At 50.4% G+C, this 22,187-nt stretch overlaps 1 protein-coding gene across 2 annotated transcripts in view; it reads right to left on the bottom strand.

The window, feature by feature from the left end:
- ARHGAP35 (Rho GTPase activating protein 35) overlaps positions 1-22,187 on the bottom strand; it is a 409,579-nt gene that overhangs the window by 97,560 nt on the left and 289,832 nt on the right. For both annotated transcript variants that reach the window (XR_014968680.1, XM_085625658.1), the window contains exons 4-5: positions 10,684-10,761; positions 10,133-10,264 (exon numbers count right to left, since the gene is read on the bottom strand). Coding sequence is in view for 1 of the 2 variants with exons in the window: in XM_085625658.1 (XP_085481784.1) it covers positions 10,133-10,264; positions 10,684-10,761 (210 nt within the window). In the remaining variant the exon portion in view is untranslated. The remainder of the gene's footprint in view (positions 1-10,132; positions 10,265-10,683; positions 10,762-22,187) is intronic.

Below are 22,187 nucleotides of genomic sequence, written 5' to 3'. Positions count from 1 at the left end.
CTTGCGCTGCTATCCTTTTGCCTGATGTCTCCAGCACTTTGGACTCCTTGTCGGGGGGAGGAGCATCACCTGTTTGTGAATGTGCCCGTTTGCGAGCATTAGCAACAACCATGGAGTCTAATGGTAACTGACCCTTAATGTACATAGGGTCTCCGGGTGCAGGCTTGTATTTTTTTTCGATTCTGGGGTTCAACACCCGTGCCCTGGTTGTTTCTTTAAAGATGTCTTTTGCAGGTTTAAGAACTCCCTTTAACATTGGCAGAGTTTTGACGGTTTTCTCAGAGGAGGCGAACGTGTCCACTAAGAAATCTTCCTCTACAGTGTCAGAATGGAGTTCTACTCCATGATTGGCAGCAGCCCGTTCTAAAATTCTATGAGGGCATTATAGGCAGCAGTGTCCTCTGTGGGAGATGTTTTTATATTATAAAGCTGTGTGTCAGGAGTATCTGGTGCGTTACCCTGGTCGGTGGGGTCATCCCATGCCTGATCTGGGTCTTGCATGTGATCATCAGGATCGATATCCACCGGGTAGGTGGTATCATCCCCTGTATAGTCCTCTCCGGCGTCTGCATCTGAATGCGTAGGAGAAAAAGACGGTGGGTCCTGAAGGAAGGGTTGAAAGGTTTCATGAAGCACTGGTGCGGAGCCTGCCGGCAGTTTTTGTTTCAAAGGAATTTTGTATGAGTCCAAACCCTTCTCTGGTGTGATTTTCCGCTTGCGGAGCATCAGCCTACCAGTGTCGGCGTCGATAAAGTGTGCCTGTGAAGGCTCGATATAGATTTGTCCAGTGGATAGCGTCTGTGTTCGGTGGACACGTGTCCGAATTTCGAACATTTTCGGCGCCGTGGGCGGCGGCAATCCAAATGTGATGTGCGCCAGTGCCGAGTGTGCTTTCGCGGCCTTTTGCGTTTCGGGACCAGACGTAGGTTGGAGGGTTGCCCGGTCCCTGATGCGTTGCAACGACGCCGAGACCTGTTGCAAGGTGAACGCAGATGGCGCTTTGGAACCGATAGGCACCTTGGAGGCAGGCGTCGAAGCGGTATCCAATTTATTCCCAGTCTTTGGGTCGTCAATCCGAAGGTGGGTATCGACGCTCCTTGGAGCCGATGATTTGGCCTTTGATGTCGACGCAGACGGATCGACCACCTTGCCCGTGGTGGGTTGGGTCGTAATCTTCGGTGCCATAGGCCGAGGCGCCTTGTGGGGACCGAGGGCCGCCTTCTTTGGCTCGGCGCCGGAACCTGTCGCGGTGAGCTCGTCACCGAAATCTCTTTTGGCGTGTTCGGTGCCGATGACCTGTGCCGGCGTCGAAGGAGTGGAGGGCTTCGAGGCCTTCGATCCGATCGCAACTAGTTTCACTTTCGGTTTCGATGTAACCGGTGCGACAGACGGTTTCGGTTTCACTGAAGGAAATCCAGTCGTCTTCGATTTTAATGGCTCCTGTTAAATGTTCGAGGCCGGGCCTTGAGGCGGGGCCGAAGAACTGTGTGACTGATCTTGGGTAAGGCCCGTAGGCGATCCCTCGACCTGAGCCTTATGACGACTTTGTCTCTCGGCCTCCGTATCGACGGGTTGGCCTAGCTCTTCGCTGGAGCTATCTTCCTCGGCCCCAAGGGCCTCATCGTAGTCTCCTACCTCGTCGACGTCTTCGTCCTCGAAGATCACATCATCGTCTTCCGATCGGGATTCATGTTAGGAAGCGTGGCTGGAGTCTATGTCTTCTACGCTCTCGGCTTCCTCATCCTCAGTGCTGAAGATGTTGACCGGGGCAGGCGCCGATTGCTGTGCCTCCAATCTCGCTGCCCGTCGATTCCGCAGAGTCTTCTTCGAGCGGAACTGGGCGCAGGCCATACATTTAGACTCATCATGATCCGATGAGACATTTGTTGCACACCGGATGGACATCGACGTGTGGGTATTTCGCATGGCATAAAGGACATCTCTTGAAAGGAGTCCTCGATTCCATCGTCGAGCGGTGATCGATGTTCGGACCGAAGCGGATCCGAAAAGCGTGAAGAAGGTACTAAAACACAAAATAAACTGGTCGATACCGAACGCGAACAATACCGACGAGATCTAAAGGCCTTTTGGCCTTAAACGAAAAGTTTCTTACCTGTCGGTGTAGTTTTGCAGCTTGAAGATCTTTCTGGATTCACTATGCTGTGCATTATTCCGCGATCTTGTGGTTGGGTCCGGATTCGTAGTCTTTTCTTTGTTTTTTTTTTTTTGTTTTTTGTAGCCCAGGTGGGCGTCGACGTCCACCATTTGGTGCACCTCCCGTGACGTCGTCGTGCTTCCTGCGGAAGTCCCACCTTTGGGGCGCCATCTTCGGGTTCTTTTTTCCCTGTTTTTTTTTTTTTTTTTTTTTTTTTTTTAACCCTAGGCGATTGATTAATCCTTTTGTCCATATTTCTGTACGTATCCACCTTTTTTGATCCTATCCATTTCACCCCCTCTTCCTCCAGCCTCATCTTCCTGGCGGAGGTGGGTGGGTTCGCTAGTGAATCCAGAAAGATCTTCAAGCTGCAAAACTACACCGACAGGTAAGAAACTTTTCGTTTTGCAGCGTGAATCTTTCTGGATTCACTATGCTGTGCATAGATTTTGTAGCGGTTTTCCTATTTTTGTGGTGGCTGGGTGGAAGATGATCGCTGGTCGTTGAAAATGTGTTGTAGCACCTTCTGTCCGACCTGTGCTTCCTTATTCATTTGAATGTCCACGCAGTAGTGCTTTGTGAACGTGTGCACAGATGCCCAAGTTGCTGCGAGACAAATGTCTTGGATGGGCGTGTTTGCCAGGAAGGCAACTGTGGCCCCCTTCTTCCTTGTGGAGTGAGCTTGTGGCCCCTCCGTTAGCTCCTGTCCAGCCTGTTTGTGACAGAATTGGATAGTGAGGGCAATCCATCTAGCGATGGTGCCCTTGGTCACTGGTCTACCCATGAAGCTAGTAGCAAAGGACACAAACAGCTGCTTCGACTTCCTGAGTTCTTTGGTTCTTTCAATGTAGTGCATCACCGCTCTTCTGGCATCGAGGGTGTGCAGGGCCTTTTCTGCGTTTGTAGTCGGGTTTTGGAAGAAACTCGGTATCTGTATACTCTGATTCATGTGAAACGCCGACACTACCTTGGGCATGAAGTGTGGGTCCGTCCTCAGGACTACCCTGTCCTTGTGAATTTGAATGTAGGGCTCCTGTAGCGTTAGTGCTTGAAGCTCGCTCACTCTGCGTAGTGAGGTTATGGCCACTAGAAAGGCAGTCTTCATCGTCAACATTTGTAGATTGGCCTTGTGAATGGGTTCAAACGGCGCCTTCATGAGCTCCGTCAGAACCACGTTTAAATTCCATGCCGGCGGCGGCAACCTTTTCGGGGGTGCCATTCTTTTGGCTCCCTCCATGAATCTCTTCACCACCTGCGAGCTGAAGAAACTTCCACCCTTCTCACCTCTGGTGTAGGCAACGATCGCTGCTAGGTGCACCCTTAGGGAGCTCGAGCAGAGGTTACTCTTTAGAAGGTGTGTGAGGTACCTCAGCACCGTTGAGTCTCTTGTCATTCTGTTGTGCAGGCCCTTCTTCCTGCACCACACCGTGAATCTCTTCCACTTTGCGCTGTAGCACTTTCTTGTAGTAGGTTTCCTTGCCTCCCGTAGCACTCGCATAGTGCTCTGAGGTAACCTTAGGTGTGCGAACTCTAGGTCTTCAGGAGCCATGCTGCTAGGTTGAGGGTCTCTGGCTCTGGGTGCAGGACCTCCCCGTTTTGCATTGAGAGCAGGTCTTTTCTTCGCTCGAACCTGTACGGATTGCCTTGCGCCATTTCTTGAATCTGTGAGAACCATGTCTGCCTCGCCCACTGTGGGGCCACCAGGATCAGAGTCATGTTGCTGGTTCTGCACTTGTCGAGCACTCTGTGCAACAGGGGTATCGGTGGAAAGGCGTAGGCAAATGTCCTCGACCAGCTTATCCATAGGGCATTTCCCTTGGATTGCTGATCTGGTTGCCTGGACGCGAAGCTTTGGCATTTTGCATTGTGGCGTGTTGCAAAAAGGTCTATTGTGGGAGTCCCCCATCTCCGGAAGAGTTTCTCCGCTTCCTGGCCATTGAGCTCCCACTCGTGCGATGCTGAGGTCTGCCTGCTTAGCCAGTCTGCCTCCACATTGTCCTTCCCCGGTAGGTGAATTGCCAGTAGATCTATCCTGAGAGGTATGGCCCATCTCCAAATCTCCTGAGCTAGGGATGAGAGGGGAAACGACTGTGTCCCCCCTTGTTTGTTGATGTAGAACATCGCCGTGGTGTTGTCTGTCTGCACCAACACCCTCTGCCCGCACAGGTGTCTCTGGAATGCCTTCAGGGCTAGCAGTATTGTTTTCAACTCGAGGTAGTTGATGTGGCGGACCGCGTCTGCCGGAGCCCATAGACCCCTCACTCTGAGGTTGTCCATGTGCGCTCCCCATCCCATCTGCGATGCGTCCGTGGTAATGGTCACTGTTGGGCTTGGTGGTGTCAGGCTTCTCCCTGTTGTTATGTTGTCTCTGTTCCACCAAGTTATCTCCTCCTGCACTGCGTGCGTAACAACCACTAGATCCTCCCAACTTCCGTTTGCTTGTGACCATTGCTGTTGCAGCCATTCCTGGAATGGTCTCATGTGCAGGCGTACATTCGGCACCAGCTGGATACAGGACGCCATCATCCCCATCATCTTGCTCACCGCCCTCACTGTCAGAGCTCGCCCCTTCTGGTAGAGCTGCGTCTCCTTCAGTAGGGCATCTGTCCTCCTGTCGCTGGGCACTACTGTACTCTTGAGGGAGTTGATCTGTGCCCCCAGGAAAATCTTTACCTGCTCCGGTTCCAGCGATGATTTTCCCCAGTGGATGGAAAATCCCAGATTTGTGAGGGTGTCCGTTACGCGTTTTGCGTGCCTCTCGCACTTCTCGTGTGAGTTTGCCTTGACCAGCCAGTCGTCCAAGTAGGGGTATACGTGTATGCCCTGCTTTCGTAGGTGTGCCGCTACCGCCGACAGGCATTTTGTAAAGACCCTTGGCGCTGATTTTAATCCGAAGGCCAGGGTTGTGAACTGGTAGTGTTCCTGTTCGATGTTGAATCTTAGGAGGCCCTTGTGCCTTCTGTTTATTGGGATGTGAAGGTAGGCATCCTTGAGGTCCACGGTGACCATGAAGTCCCCTTCTCTTATCTGTGGCAGTACCTCCTGCAGTGAAGTCATTTTGAACCTTTGTATTTTGACGAACTTGTTTAGGTACCGGAGGTCCAGTATGGGTCTGAGGTCTCCGTCTACCTTCGGAACCACGAAGTAGTTTGAGTAGACCCCTTTGTTGCGTTCCCTGAACGGCACTGTCTCTATGGCTCCCTTTTGCAGGAGTTTCCGTGTTTCTTCTCTGAGTATTGCCAGTTCTTGGGCCGATCTCTGTCTTCCCTTCGGCTTTCTGTTTGGAGGTCTTTTCTCCAACTCTACGCAGTATCCGTGCTGCACGATGTTCCGTATCCACTTGTCTGTGGTTATGCGCCGCCACTCCTGAAGGTAGAACCTCAGCCTTCCGCCTACCGGTGACGTATGCTCGTAGGCTCTTGGATCTTCTCTTCCCCCTGATGACACCTTTTTGCGCCTCACCCTTGGGGGGCTGACGAGGGTGGGCGTCTTCTTGCGTGCTGAGTCACTTCGAGGAGGGCTGATCGCCCCCTCTCCTCCTTTGGCCACGTCCGTTCCCTCTCCCTCGAAAGGACTGGCCCCGAGGTTGATATTGCCAGCTTTGCTTCTGCTGACTTTGTCCGTGACCTTCGCCCTGCTGACCTTGTTGGAACGCCTGGTGCGACGTCCCCTGTTGGCTTCCACCCCTACCGTAGGGTCTCCTCGAGGGATTTCCTCGTCTCATTCCCCTCAGCTGCAGGGCCCCCATGGACCTCGCTGTCTCGTTCTCCTTCTTGAGCTGGGTGAGCTTCTCGTCCACCGTTGCTCCGAACAGTGTCTCTCCGTTGAAGGGAGTGCCCAGGATGTTGTTCTGCACTTCCGGTTTGAATCCCGAGATTCTTAGCCATGCATGCCTCCTTTCTGTGACCCCTATGGCCATGAGTCTTGCTGAAGTCTCTGCCCCATCCAACGCCGTCTTTATACAGGAGTTGGCGATGTTCTTGCCTTCATCTACCAGGTGAGAGGCTCTCTGGCGGTATTCTTCGGGGAGGTGCTTTACTAGCTCCCCCATTTCATCCCAGTGTTGGTACTGGTGTCTATTTAGGAGTGCATTTGAATTCGCCATGCGCCAGTGCATTGCGGCGTTCCTCTCGACCTTTCTGCCTGTGAGGTCGATTCTCCTGCTCTCTTTATCTGGAGGTGGGCCCGAGGTTGCTGGCACGTTGGCCCTTCTCCTGGCCGTGGAGGCAATGATGGAGTCTGCGGTGACGCTCCCCTTGATGTAAGGTGGGTCCAGGGAGGAGTGTTTATACTTTTTCTCTGTCCTGGGCGTGATCGACCGACAGGTGGCAGGCTCCTTGAAGGCTTCTCTCCCCTGGTTCATCACGCTTTGTAGCATGGGGAGGAACTGGCTCCTAGTCTGGATGGGGAGCAGTGTTTCGACGAGAAAATCTGCTTTCGGCCTCTCCTCGTCGAGCTTGACGCCGAAGGCCATTGCTGCGCTCTTCACCACCATATTGTACACCCCGATGTCGTCTGGTGGCGAAGGCCTCGAGGGGTACGTGTCCACGGCCTCCTCCGGGTTTTCGGTGTCGAGATCTTGCCATTCGACGTCGTTGCCGGTAGATGTCGCCGAATCGAAGAACGATTGTTGGTCTTCTTCCTCGGCTTCTTCCTCATAATAGGGCTCCTCTTCCTCTTCGAGGTCCCTTGTCAGCCCTTCGGCGTCGAACTCCTCCTCGACTTCGACGACGTCCGCCGATGAAACCGTTGGAATCTTGAATTCCTTCATCCTGGCGTCGAACTCCTTCTTCCTTTGAAGGATGTTCTCCATTTCGGCCTCGAGCCGCCTCTTCTTTTTCTCCATTTCGGAGATGCTTTCGGCGTCGACCGCGGGCCTTTTCGATGAAACTTGCGTCGACGTCGAACGTTCTTTCTGCGTCGATCGGCCCGTTTCATGGGATGATTTCGACGACCCTTGCCTTTCGGCGTCTTTCTGCGCCAGGGAGTCCTTTTGTAAGGATCCGCTGGGCCTTTTGTCCGAAGTTCCCCCTTTGGACGTCGAAGTTTTCGGCGCCGGGGCTCCCTTCGTGGACCTTGACTCAGTTTTTCTCGAGTCACCCTCGTGTTTTCGAGGTGTTTTTTGATTTGCGCTCGACGATTCTCTTACCTCGTCTTCTTCCTTCTTGTCGGTCTCTACGACCGTGAAGTTTTCGGCTGCCTCGGCGACGTTGTCCTCGTCGTCCGTGTCGAGGCCCAGCGCGTAGAGTGTCGGGGGTTTTCCTTGGCCCTCCATGTTGGCGTTGGCTCTCCTCTGCCTCTCTCTCACCCTGAGTGTCTTCGGCGCGAAGACTGAGCAGGCGTTGCAGTCGATACTCTGATGATCCACCGGTAGGCAGAGGTTGCAGACCGGATGCAGGTCTTTCTGCGCGAACTTGTGGTGGCAGTTTGGGCAGAACTTGAATGGCGTCTTGTCCATTTCGCTCAGGGTCTCTGAGCGTGCATTCTCCAAGGTTGTCGAAGAAAAAGGCTCGCTGGTCTTCTTTCTTCGCGTTCCTGTCGAAATCTGTTCTTTCCTGATGTCTTCTCTTGATTCTATCGATGAAACTCGCTTTTCTTCCTTCTTCCTCCGAGTGAACCTCTGGAGCTTCCCGATGACGATCCAGACCCAACGGCGGAAAAAAGAATCTGAAGATGGCGCCCCAAAGGTGGGACTTCCGCAGGAAGCACGACGACGTCACGGGAGGTGCACCAAATGGTGGACGTCGACGCCCACCTGGGCTACAAAAAAAAAAAAAAAAAACAAAGAAAAGACTACGAATCCGGACCCAACCACAAGATCGCGGAATAATGCACAGCATAGTGAATCCAGAAAGATTCACGCTGCAAAACTAAAGTTTCCGAACTTGAGCTAAGATGAGCACATCCGAACCCAATGGCGGAAAAAAACAATCTAAGGATGGAGAGGATGCCCATGCGCACTGTAGTCCAGGGGAGGAGCCACCTATCTCGTGATACTTCGAAGACTCTTCCAGGACAACAATGTGCAATCATCCGGACCCAACACTAGGCGATCTATGCACAGATATGAATTCAGCAGCCCACATGCCTCGAACTAAACTGCATCCTTGTTTAAGGATCTGTGCTGCCAAACACACCTGATAATGGGATATTCAAGACAGAAGTATCATATCGGTCATCAATGTACACGACCCTGTCTCGTGGAGGTCTGTCAACTCCAAATGCTAGTTGATGGCGAATAAATACCTCCAAATATAGGATGCCTCAAAAACACTTCTAGAAGATTGAATGTGGGCATATGTGTTCGATAACAGTACACTGTACTGCAAAAATCTGAACTGCAATGTAAACGGTGGAATTGCTTTGAGCTCTTTACCTCTAAAGTTGAATAAACACTACCTCATTTGAGGGGGCTCTATAATGAGCAGAGGGAGGAGATGGGAGGTTTCTAGTGGCACAACTGAAAAAGGGAATAATAAGCGATACCAGCCATCCATGATAACCAAGGAGTTGTACAAACACAACCACAGAACACTTAAAAGAAGACTGCTTCTTTGAAAATAAAAATCTAAAACTGAGGGCCCATGCATAATGTCCAAAGAAACTGAATTTCTATCCAGTCTGGTGATGACTACTCTCTCAGATGATGAAATGGCCCTCCTAAGAGGAAATCACCTCTGCCATCAGTGACTTATCGTATAATAAATTTTGACACAAGGAATGTGTTGTACAAGTTGAGCAGAACACAGGAGGTGGACGTCTGCAAGGAATGTGAAAACGTAAGTTCACCATGCTTCACATCCAATAAAGCAATTATCCCTGTATTGCCAAAACCTGGAAAGTGCACTCCCTACTGTGCCAGCCACCGCCACCACCACCAGCGACTGCAAACTGCTTACTAGAAGATCCTGAGGAAAGACTGTCTGATCTACATAGGTATCTGAATAGAGGTCTTAACAGTGAATTTTTGTAACAAATACATTAGAATTACTTAACCACTTGTACATTACTGCATTAGCAATGGAAATATCCTTGACAGACTACTCATATGGAATGAACAATTGCTCCCTTTGTTGAAATCCCACAAAAAGACTTGTAAGTCCATAACTTGAGTGTGAAATGTCGATAACCCTAATTAAAAGTCTAAGCTGGGTCTTAAGCTCAACATTCTCTTTAAGAGACTAAGAAAGGGTCCTTTCATGATGGTACCCATAACGAAGTCCCTCACCTAACTGATGCTATGGCCCGCAACATCATTATCTTTTTATGCTGGTCTACCCATGATCTTGCAATTAACACATTTTGAGCTGGAAGGACTCATCAATAAAATGTTCTTGTGCCACTCATATGGTCTTTAACACTAAGACCTTAAAGAAAGATGCAATATTTTGTTCTTTCTTGCAGAATGAAAAAATTAAGACGCCCCCTTAATGAGGTGTATAATAATCCTCTAGCTTCAAAAAAAGGAGATAGGACTGTCTCCTTAGCTTTATTATGAAATGAAGTGCCAGCTTAATTAAAAAACCAAAACACAAATCCATGACATTTTGCACACAACCATGTAGTTTGTTTTCCCAAGACTAGCCTCTCAAGTAAATGATAAGTGGCCTTATGCTGTTACCTATAACACACTTGTAACCCATTTTGTTGAGAATTGATCTATCGTTACCCATGACAGGCTCTATGTATACTACCCATGCAACAATTCTCAAGCTTTTGTCACATAAGCGGTAGGACGCCCCAATTCGGTCATATGCGCAAACTGCTAATGGTTACTGGATAAATGCATGAATCCTTTTTTCGCTAGGAAGTTTAATCTTATTTAACACCGGGTGCTTGCGTGGTTTTTGGGGGGGAGGGGGATGCGTGTGCGTATATATATATACACACACACACACAGATACATACAAACATGTGTTCGCACACACCCAAACACTATACTTGCTCACCCTGCTGACTATGCCATTTGATACTTACTTTGTGCCTCCACCAGTTCAGCCTGCATGTTGTAAGGAACAAGAGGTTCTGGGAGCTCGGAGAAGAAGCTTTTCATGGCTCCGGCCACTGCATTCACTGTGAAATCCTTCTCCACGAAGTCCAGATTGTGATCTTAAAATAAGAGAATGTTTAGAATCAATGGTCTTGAAAAAATGTTTAACGGCAACGTCAAACGAGTGTGTTTTTGTGTACTATATTTTAAAAAGACACCGCAGCTATATGCACGCAGGGACATCTCACTGGGCTTAATAATAGTATTTACCCATGACTGTCCTTATAATGGGTCTCAATGGAAGAAACAATGTTTTCTAACAAAGAACATGACCAATTCTGGCTTTAAAATATGCGTATAATATTACCAGTGTTTTTCTGATTTTGGTCTTTCCTACTACAGTGAGAATGTATCTAGAAAGTAAAGATGAACATCCAACAAACTTAATGGTCTGGCCTGCAAAAGTGCACCGAGCAACTCTGGCTATTTAATACCTCTCTACATCAATGCAACAATGGAAATTTACGAGAACACTTACCTTGATCAAACTGTCGTTGCAGGCTCTCCATTTCGCTTCGGTTTCCGCTAACCCGATATATACCTTCAGTGAGGATACCTATGGTACAAGATAGTCACAATTCAGTCTTAAGATCAGCAAAGCAATAAGACAGCAAGAGTCAGTTGCTGAGTGTGTAGAGTCTGCAACGCTAGCAAAGAAATAACATTCCAGCTTAAGAATAAATGTGCAGGAGAATACAGGAATATGAGACATTAACATCTGAGCTGGAGGAATGCCAAATGAAGAACAAGCAAGGAAGATTAAGGGGGCACTGCTAAGTACTTTACAAGAAATTCATCAAGAAAAATTGATGTAGAGGTCAAGTTAAACTGAAAATCTAGACCTGTACATGCTAAAGATAAATTTTACTTAATGAAGAGTACTCTGAAGATTAAAACTATCCTATATCTTGCTCCTATATTTTTTATATTGTTCTCAGCATTTGCCATCACAAAATACATTGTGAGACATACAAACATTGAAATTAGCCTGCCATCCATGATCCAACACCTCTTAGTACTTTTTAAGCCTATCGCACAGTCTTTAAACCACATGCTTGCCTATTCACAAGACTACTCTTGGGGATCCATATTGCTCCAGGACTGAAGCAACGATATAGCTATAAGAAACATTAGTAGTGATAGATTCTATACCTTAGAATTACCTCCCGGCGTCAGACTGGATTTGGAAAGTTTGTCAGCAGTACCCCTGCGTGACGGTAGGTGCCGTCGTGCGGCTCCGTGTGCATCGTTGGCGCCTGGATGACGTCGCTGGAGCTACTTAGACGTCAGTTCTGTACACAATTTTCCGTGCCAGGAACGCAGAGCCATGCAAGAAACTGACCACTAGTGCCATGAAACTAGGGCCCTGAAAGGGATGACTTTAACCCTAGAAATCAGTTTGCAGAACGGGGAGAATGAATGGGGCGGTAAGGAATCTTATCACTACAAAGGTTTCTTACAGATATATTGTTACCGAAGGTAAGTAACTTGTGCATCTGAAAGAAACACGTAGTGATAGATTCCTTACCTTAGAATAGATACTACAGCAATACCAACCTTGGTGGCGGGTCTGTGAACCAAGATCACACCAGAAAGTCCTGGAGAACAGAACAGCCCAAGAAGCCGTCTTTCCGGACTTGGCTGTCCAGGCAGTAGTGCTTGGTTAACATTTGCAGCAAGGCCCACGTAGCTGCCTAACCGATGTCATGCAAGGGAACAACCCGCCCCAAAGCAGTAGTGGCTACCATCGCCCTGGTAGAATGGGCAAGCAGCCCCACATGAGGCTCTTTGTTAGCCAAAAAATAACAAGTCTTTATGCACAGAACGACCCACAGAGAGATGGTCAGCTTGTGCACGGCTCGACCTTTCTTGGTGCTCACGTAAAAGAGCTGGTCATCCACCCGGAACTGTTTTGTGCGCTTTAGATGGAATGAGAGCGCACGTTTTGGGTCGAGACGGTGGAGCCGCTCTTCCTCTTTCGAGGGATGCGGAGGCGGAAAGAAGGTAGGCAAAGTGATGGTCTGCCCGATGTGAAAGGCAGTGACAACCTTCGGCAAAAAAGATGGACGGGTCCTTAGAACAACTTTGTCCGGATGGACAGAGAGAAAAGGACGTTTAGAAGCAAGAGCCTGGAGCTCAATCACTCTTCTGGCAGAGGTGATGGCCACCAGAAAAGCGGTCTTTAAAGTGAGAAGACGAAGAGGACAGTTGTGAAGTGGCTCAAAGGGAGCACACATCAGATATGTCAGAATCAGGTTCAAGTCTCACTGAGGCATTATGAAGGGAACAGGAGGGAAAAGATGAGTAATGCCTATTCAAGAATCTATTTACAACAGGGGATTTGAAAAGGGAAGGCTGATCTGGAAGCCGTAAAAAGGCTGAAATGGCCAAGAGATAGCCCTTGATAGTGCCCAGAGCAGAGCCCTGCTGGGCCAAAGAAAGAAGGAATAGAAGGACCTCTGAAAGAGGGGCAGAAAGGGGATTCACAGCCTTTGCTGTGCAACATGCAACAAACTTATTCCACCTACAGGTGTATACAGTCTTAGTGGAGGGACGCCTGGCTACCAAGATTACATCACAAACTTCGGGAGGCAGGTCAAAAGACGTCAACTGACGCCGCTCAATCCCCACGCAAGGAGGTGGAGGCTGGACAGGCTCAGATGGAAGACCGCCCCCTGTTGCTGCGACAGAAGATCCTCCCGAAGAGGCAGTCGGATCGGGCGATCAATAGCCATGCTGAGTAGCTCGGGATACCAGTCCGGAGCCACAAGAATGACTTGGGCCTGGTCGCGCTTGATCTTCTTCAGCACTCTGGGTAGAAGTGGTATAGGCGTATAGTAGACCGCAACTCCACTCGTGACAAAAAGCGTCGCCTAACGAGTGCCGCCTTGAAAATTCCAACGCGCAGAACTGATGCCATTGAGCGTTCTCTTCCGTGTCAAATAGATCTAACCAAGCCTCTCCCCACTGCTGAAAGAGACCTTGCGCCACGTCCGAGTGCAGATGCCATTCGTGATCCATCATGCACCGGCAGCTGAGTTTGTCCGCCCTGGCGTTCAGAGAACCTGCCAGGTGCTGAACCACCAGGAAAATGCCCCGATGTTCCAGCAATGTCCAGAGACGCAGAGCCTCCTCCTCCTCCACGGCCCCATCCCGCCCTTTTTGTTGCAGTACCACATGGCGATGTTGTTGTCCGTGTACACCTGCACTACTCTCCCCATGACAGAAGGAAGGAATGCTTTCAGTGCAAGTCGGATCACCCGAAGCTCCGGAAGGTTGATATGGAGCCGGGACTCCGCCGGAGACCAGAGTCCTCTGATCTCCGCCTCTCCCATGTGGCCGCCCCATCCCAGAAGGGACGCGTCCGTCACCACTGTGTGTTCCGGTTAGAGAAGGGAGAGGGATCTGCCATTGACCCAATCGCGATTCGTGAGCCACCACTGCAATTGTTGTGCAGTGCCCTCCGAGATCTGGACATGACCGAACAGGTTGCCCTGATGTTGTGCCCACTGGAACTTCCGGTCCCACTACAGAGCCCGCATATGCCATCTGGCATGATCCACCAACAGGATGCAGGAGGCCGTCAGGCCCAGTAGCCGGAGGGTCATCCTGACAGATACCCGGGATAAAGGCTGAAAGATCGGAATCAGCCTGAATATCCCGGACTCGCTGCTCGGGAGGATAAACCCGAAAATGCGCCGAATCCAGAACCACTCCGATGAAAAGAAGCTTCTGAGAGGGAATCAGGTGCGACTTCGGCACGTTGATGGAGAACCCCAGCAACTGCAGGAGGGCGCCCATAGTCTGGAGACTACTGTCTTGGGCGAGCCCGCCTTCAACAACCAATCGTCGAGATAGGGGAAGACTGGGATCCCTGATCTGCGCTGATGAGCTGCGACCACCGCCATCACTTTTGTGAACACCCGAGGGGTGCTGGTAAGGCCAAAGGGGAGCACGGTGAACTCAAAATGCTCGTGGCCTACCGTGAACCGCAGGTAACGCCGGTGGGCCGGCAGGACGGGAATATGAAAGTAACCATCCTGCAAGTTCAACGCTACCATCCAATCTTGCGGGTCTAGGGCAGACAAGACCTGAGCAAGTGTTAGCATCTTGAAATTCTCCTTCCGGAGGAAGCGATTGACGTTCCGAAGGTCTAAGATAGGACGCAGACCCTTTTCGTTCTTGGGGACCAGAAAGTAGTGGGAATAACAACCACGACCGACTTCCGGCCCAGGAACGTGCTCAATGGCCCCCTTGGACAAGAGGGCCATGACTTTCTGCTGAAGAAGCGCAAGATGGTCCCCTGACATGCGGTGTTATTGAGGTAGCATGGCTCGAGGGAGGGAGGGTGGTGGGGGTGGGGGGGGGGGGGGGGGGAATGGGAGTATTGAAGGGGAGGTAGAAGCCCCTTCGGACAATTTGCAGCACCCACTTGTCCGAAGTGATGTTGCACCAGTAGGGGAGATGATGGCGAATTCTGCCGCCCACTGGCGTTTGATGGGCCTGAAAGGTCGGACTAGGAAGGCTTTGCAGTGGATGCTGCGGGGGTGGAGGTGGACTGACCCGCCCCCTGGCCCCCTGAACCGCCTCGACAGTTCCCACGGCTGCGCTGTTGCTGCTGTGCTTGCCTGTGGCCCTGCGAAAGTAGTGGGGCATCCCTTCTGTGGCCCAAAAGGAGCGAAAGGCAGAAGGCGGATGAGGTCGAGTGGCCGACAGGCCCAAGGACTTGGCCGTAGCCCGTGAGCCCTTAAAGCGCTCCAGCGCACTATCTGCCTATTGCCAAAAATGCGAATGCCATCAAAGGGCATGTCCATCAGAGTGTTCTGGACATCCCCGAGAAGCCAGTTGTTCTCAGCCAGGCGTGGCGCCTAAGCGCCACCGTCGTGGAAATCGCCCTGCCCAGCGAGTCAGTGGTGTCAAGCCCACAACGGATAGTGAACTTAGCTGCGTCTCTTCCAGCAGCAATAGCTTGGGCGAGTACTGTCTGGGCCTCCTCCGGACAGCTAGGCAGCACCTGCACAACCGCGTCCCACACAGAGTGGGAATAACGTCCCAAGAGGCATGCGGTGTTCACTGACCGCAGCCCTAAACTGGCAGATGAAAACAGCTTCTTGCCAAGCTGCTCCAGCTTCCTGGATTCCCTATCCGGAGGTGCGGAAGGGAACGTGCTCTGGGACACAGAGGCTTGGAAAACCAAGCTCTCAGGGATGGGGTGTTGGGAGAGGAAGGGGGGGGGGGTCGCCCAGAGCCGGGAGATGGCGTCAGGCCACGTTCCTGTCCACAGGAGACCCTGTGTTGGGCCTGGACCAGGTGCCCAATAGAACATTAGACAGTGCTTCATTAAAGGGTAGCAAGGGCTCCGAAGAGGTCGCCATTGACTGGAGCACTTCTTTCAGGAGGTTACTACTGACGGCCACTGTAGGGAGTTCGAGGTGGAGGGCCTCAGCCACCCTACGCAACACCACAGCGTAACTGGCTCCCTCCTCCGTGGCCATGGTAGGAAGAGACAGCATTCCAAGGTCAGGTGAGGTGTCCAGACCACTGGCATCCCCCAAATCCTCTGCCTAGTCCGGGTCATAAACACAGTCTTGTGCGAGAGGGTCCTCAGATCCCTCCCAGTCCTCCCCTTCCTCCGAAGTCTTTGGAACAGTCTGAAAATACAGAGGACGGACATAGGGAAAAAATGGCCCCATCGGCGCAGATCCGGCACTGTGTCCGGTTCAAGGCTGAAACCGGGGACGACGTCCCGATGAGAGGGCGACGTCAGAGGTGGTGCCGGTGAGGTCGACGTCGGTGGAGGTGTTACAAGGTCAACCGGCGTCAACCGGGGTCCGATTCCGGATCCCAGGGGGTCCTGCGACGCTGGAGCCGTGCGCTGGAAGGACAGGATCCCCAGTCGGGACTGCGGGGCCTGTAAGCGCACCGGCGGGGCCAGACGGCCCAAAGAGTTGGCCCATGGCAGCAAGAAACTCTTGCACCTGGGCAGGCGTCGCCGACGGACCCTGGAAGGGTGGGTAGACCAGACTCCGGTAGAGCCTGTGACGTCGCTGCTGCGGGGGTGGCACCACCTACACCCTCAGCCACGTCGCACAATGGGAAGTCTAGGAGCGACAACGCTTCGACTGCTTTATGGCTTTTTGGAATGCTTCGACTGACCTGACCCCGAGTGTGAAGACTTAGATCCAGAAGAATGATGGTGACGGCTCCGCTACCAGTCCCTTGACCTCCCACGGGATCGGACCTTGAGCGGCGCGAAGCAGACTGCCGGACTTCCAGCAACTTTTGGGACCGCTCCCGCAAAGTCTTCGGCACCATGGCCCGGCAGTCGGGCATGACTTGGAGTCGTGGTCGCGCCCCAGGCAGTAGAGACACACGCGGTCTGGCTCCGTCACCGACATCATGCAGTGACAGTCCCCACAGTTCTTCAACCCGGGCATCCCTACGACACCATGAGTCGATCGACTTGAGAAAAAAGAGACAAAAGGCCTAAAAAAAACTCAGTCAAAAAATGACTGGGGGTACTAGCTCTTCCCGGATCTGCGCTTACTGGCGCGGAAAAAGAAAGCACTGACGTCAGCGAGCGTGGGCATGTTTAAGTAGCTCCAGCAACGTCATCCCGGCGCCAACGACGCACGCGGAGCCGCATGACGACGCCTACTGACGCGCAGGGGTACTGCTGGCGAAAACTTTCTGGATCCAGTCTGACGCCTGGGGGTAATTCTAAGGTAAGGAATCTATCACTAAGTGTTTTTCAGATACAAATTTTACACTGGTCTCGGCCATTTAACACTTACAGCTCTCTGTATCGTACTATTGAGCTGCAAATGCTAATGGAGCCAGATAACTACACCTCAATCCAATGCTCCTAGAAACCCAATTAAACTCTTTGTTGCCGCCCCCGCACATCCCCAATGATCTTATACAAAAATAGTTAAGAGGTGCAATCTGTTGCCCCTCATAGGCAACAACTTACTCACTTAAGGTCTTAGTCAGAGGAGGAAGAAAATGCATTTTCTATAGGTATTTGATCAGTCATCATCATTAAAGTTTGGCAGGTGATCCTTAAGTATGAGAGAGTCTGCCCACTTTGTATAGAAAATCGAGAATCAACCGTATTTTATAATACGGTGACACACCAACAGTGAAATGCTAAGAAGTCATATTAAGAATGCAGAGGAACTTGATTGGAGAGTAAATGGAAGCAGGTTTCTAGCTTGTCTTCACCCTTTAAAACAGAGGATTTAGGATTATTTGACAAAATTATTGGAAACACAAAAAATTTAAAAATAAAGCGCGCCCAAGCAATTCAGGCATACCAGCCATGTGATTCAACGGCACGCCTTTTAAGGTGGATTTGCAAGGGAACAGAAACAATGCTCTCACTAACAGTGTAATAGATGAAGTGGGCTGATCTGATGGTGGGTGGCTGGGGAGCAAAATGTGGTAACAGATTAAGAGGCTTGACCGAAAGCATCTGATGTATGATTTTACCATGAAGATGGTGAAACAGTTCTATGTCTTGAGACCCGACCTACCAAAGCACTCCCTTAGATGATCGCTCGCCTCCTTCAAACCCTTACTCCTTTATTCCTATTGTACCTTTTGCTTTTACTTAACCGTTCTTCCTGTAACTCCTCTTTTCCTTTTATTTATTCCTCATTCACTTTCTCACTGTCCTCTTACAATGCTGTTCATTGGCTTGAACCACTCTCACCTTCCTTAAGAAATCCAGCTGCTTCAGTCTCACTGATGTCACGCTCTTTCAATTCGTGCCTCCTTTCTTTCAATCCTTCAGTCTGCTTCATTTTCTTATTGCTTCTTCCACTTATATACATCTTCCTCTAATTTATGTTCCTTTACAACCACCTAGATACCACTTATGAAATATCCTCTTACTGCCTTCATCTCTACTCCAGAACTATGCCACTGTTACAACTGCATCCTTCCAGCTCAGTTTCAAGTCACGAAGTCAGTGTAAAATCAATCTACAAAAATAAATGTAATATATCTAACCTAATGATCGACAAAGAACTAGATGGGATTAAACAAGATCCTCCAGCACACGCAAGTACATTCAATACAGGGTAAGTAATATTAATGTAGACAACCTTTGTTTTCTGGTTTTTCTTCTTTTAATTATTGTCCTTTGTTCAGTTATGTTCCTTAGCCAACATGTGTTTTGTCGCAAAATGGGTACAATAACCTGCGACTGCTTCAGGGCTATTTCTTCTTGGTGTAACCCTTCCTTTCAGATGTCATTCCGTCCCGAAGGCATTCGTAATCCTGATTTAATTACAATGTGTCCTTGTGCTAATCCTAGGACCGAAGTGCCTCATTTCATAAAGTGGGGAAATAAGGAGTAGTTTCTTTTCTGTAACTCCAGTTCTGTAGTAGGGGCATCTCTGTTATAGTCATAATCTAGTGAATAGTCACGCCCATGTGCGTGGACCCCGGAGCAATAAAAATAATCTCTTAAATTGTCAAGCCATGCAGACCTGCATCTACACTTAAGAGAGGATTCAAAGACAGATAATGCAGCCTATATCCACAGGCTACACTGTCCAGTACTTTAACTAGAAAATTCCACCAACATCCACAAACAGCACTGCCTGCCCAGCTTTTTCCACAGAGAAAAACCTGCCTCTACCAGCAAAAGCCTCTGGAATGATAGAGAGGGAGGAATGGACAGACAAGCCCCATAGGCTGCCATTATGTGGCTCAGAACAGGATACTGTGCCTTTAAGAAAACTTTCCAGAACGTTTCCAGTATCCCAGAATGCACAGCAGGTCCCTTTTACTTTCAGTTCTTTTTGAAGGCGTAACACGCCAGACCTGTAGCATTCCTTACATTAACCTTTATCTCTCCACCGGGGAGGAGGGCGGGCGCTTAGGACTATAACAGAGATACCCCTACAACAGAACTGGAGTTACAGAAAAGAAACTACTCCTTCTGTAGTAGGGGATATCTGTGTATAGTCATAATCTAGTGAATAGAATGGCAAGCCCATCCCCACACCAAAACGGCGGTGGAGAAGACTACAAAATAATACCACTACTGTGCGAACAAATTTCGAAGCGAAGCCTGCCCAACCTGAGCATCTGCCCTGGCATCTGTGTCCAGACAGTAATGCGCAGCAAAGGTATGGGCCGACCTCCAAGTGGCCGCCTTGCAGATTTCTGCAATCGGAACATTACGCAGCAAAGTAGTCGTGGCAGCTTTGCCCCTGGGGGAATGAGCCTTAGGTTTGCCCCCTAAGGTCTTATTAGCCTTTTGGTAACACAATTGTATACAGGACACAATCCACCGAGGGATGGACTGTTTGGAGGTAGCAAGACCGGTCCTGACTGATCCATAATTGGTCTGACCTACGAACATCTTTGATCTTATCAAGATAAAACTTCAACACCCTCCTAACGTCCAGGGAATGTAGAGACCTTTCCGTTGGAGAAGAGGGATTCTGAAAAAACGTAGGTAAAGTTATGGTCTGGTTGACATGAAAATCAGAAATAACCTTAGGAAGAAATTTAGGGTGAGTACGCATAACAACCTAAGCAGCATAAAATACCGTACAAGGTTCTTGGCAACACAACGCCTGAAGTTCACTTACCCTGCGGGCCGACGTAATGGCCACTAGGAACGCCGCCTACCAAGACAGGTGCTGCAACGAAGCCTTGTGAATAGGTTCAAAAGGCTCCTTCATCAATCTGGATAGCACCACATTCAATTCCCATGAAGGCGAGGGAAGTCTGACAGGAGGGAACACTTTCTTCAAGCCTTCCAAAAAATCCTTGATCACAGGGATCTGAAAGAAGGAAGTCTGTGAAGGGTATTTCCTGTAAGCAGTCAAAGCAGCGAGATGGTCCTTAATGGAATGGAAATTAAGGCCAGACTGCGCCAAATGCAAAAGGTACGGAAGGATGACATCTTCCTTACATGTCGTCGGGTCAAAGTGCTTGGACTTGCACCAGATGCAGAATCTCTTCCACTTGTAAGCATAGGACGTCCTAGTGGAAGGTTGCTTAGCCTCCTTCAGTATATCCATACAATCTGTTGGTAGATTCAAATGGCCATATTGCACTATCTCAGGAGACATGCCGCCAAACTCAAAGACGAGAGGTTGGGGTGCACCAACTGCCCCCCGAACTTCGTGAGAAGGTCCGGCCTGCACGGCAGCCGTATGTGAGGAAGGAGAGACCGGTGAAGCATGTCCGTGAACCACCACTGTCTGGGCCATTCCGGGGCAATCCGAATCATCCACGCCCCGGACTGGGACAGCTTGATGAGCACCGCCGGAATCAGGGGAATGGGTTGAAAAGCGTACAGAAAGCTGTTCGACCAGTCGATCCATAGTGCATTCCCCAGCGTCCCCCGCTGGTAGTACCTGGATGCGAAGTCTCAGCATTTGCTGTTTTCAGCGGTGGCGAACAGATCTACGTCTGGAGTCCCCCCCACCTTGCGAAGACATGCCCTAGTACTTCGTTGTTTATGACCCATTCGTGGTTTTCCTGAATCAGTCTGCTCAGTGCGTCCGCCTGAACATTCTGCACACCTGGCCGATGCGTGTCCGTAATAGTCAGTCCTCGGGCCAGAAGCCAGTGCCAGATCGACTGCGCCTCCTGCGACAGTGCGTGATCTCGACCCCCCCTGCTTGTTGAGGTAATATATAGTGGTTGTATTGTCCTTCTGTACAAGCAGCGAGTTGGTCTGGAAGGACGGATGGAAGGCCTTCAATGCCAAGTAAACGGCTCTGAGTTCCAGGAAATTGATGTGGTACGCCGACTCCAACGGTGACCACTTTCCTTGATCTGTAAGTCTCCGGAATGCGCTCCCCAGCCTTGGAGAGACGCATCCGTCACGATACTCTTCGTGGGAATGTCCTTGTGGAAGGGAACCCCCCTGAGGAGATTTTCCGCCGAACACCACCACTTCAGCGACTGAAGAGCATGCAGAGACAGCCGTATCTTGTCGTCCCAAGAACCTGTCCTCTGATCCCACTGATCCTCCAAGCACTCCTGCAGTGGTCTCATGTGCAGCCGTGCGTGAGGAAGATACATGAGGCCATCGATCCCAGCAGCGAAGACACCTTCCTCACTGTCATCGATGGAGTGGTCATAAGAGCCTGAGCCTTCCGAAGGAGTGATAACACGCTTGCTGACAGCGTACTGATGGGAGGCCCCAAGTACTGTATGCACTGGACCGGAGTCGGGACAGACTTGGACATGTTGACGTGCAACCCCAGCTTGTTCAAGAGAACGCCCGTCTTCTGGAAGTGCGCTTGTGCTTCCGAGAAGGAGAAGGCCTTGATCAACCAATCGTCCAGGTACGGGTAGACAAACACCTTGTTCCTCCGCAGGTGTGCAGCTACCACTGCCATGCACTTCGAGAAGGTCCTGGGCGCAGACTTTAGCCCAAATGGCAGTACTGTGTATTGATAATGATTGGCGCCGACTTGGAATCGCAGGAACTTCCTGTGCTTCTGTGCAATGGGCACATGGAAGTACGCATCCTGTAGGTCTATGGCACAGAGCCAGTCCCCTCGTTGCAGCTGAGGGAAATCTGATGCAACGATAGCATGCGGAATTTCTCTCTGCGAATCCATTTGTTTGCTTGCTGCAAATCCAGAACGGGCCTGAACTCGTTCTTGTCCTTCTTGCGAACCAGGAAGAACCGAGAATACAGACCTCTTCCCCTTTGAGACAGAGGTACGTCTTCCACCGCCTTTTTCCTCAACAGGATGTCTGCCTCCGCCTGGAGCTCTCGCAGTTGATACTGTGAGCTTACCGGCGGAATCGCTGGAGGCGGGCTGATGAACCGAAGACTGTATCCATTGCAAACAATATTCAGCACCCACTTGTCCTGAGTAATTTTTCTCCACTCTGCCAGAAAAGATTGAACGATTCCCTCCACTGGAGTGGGTAACGGTTGCAGGGGAAGTAATCGCTAAGGGCCGAGACCCAGCCGGGCCCTTGGTCGCTGTAGCG

This window comes from Triturus cristatus, chromosome 9 (assembly GCF_964204655.1).
Source record: "Triturus cristatus chromosome 9, aTriCri1.1, whole genome shotgun sequence".
NCBI classification, from domain to species: Eukaryota; Metazoa; Chordata; class Amphibia; order Caudata; family Salamandridae; genus Triturus; species Triturus cristatus.
Note: the sequence above shows the minus strand (reverse complement) of the source record. Positions and strands in the feature narration are given on the sequence as shown.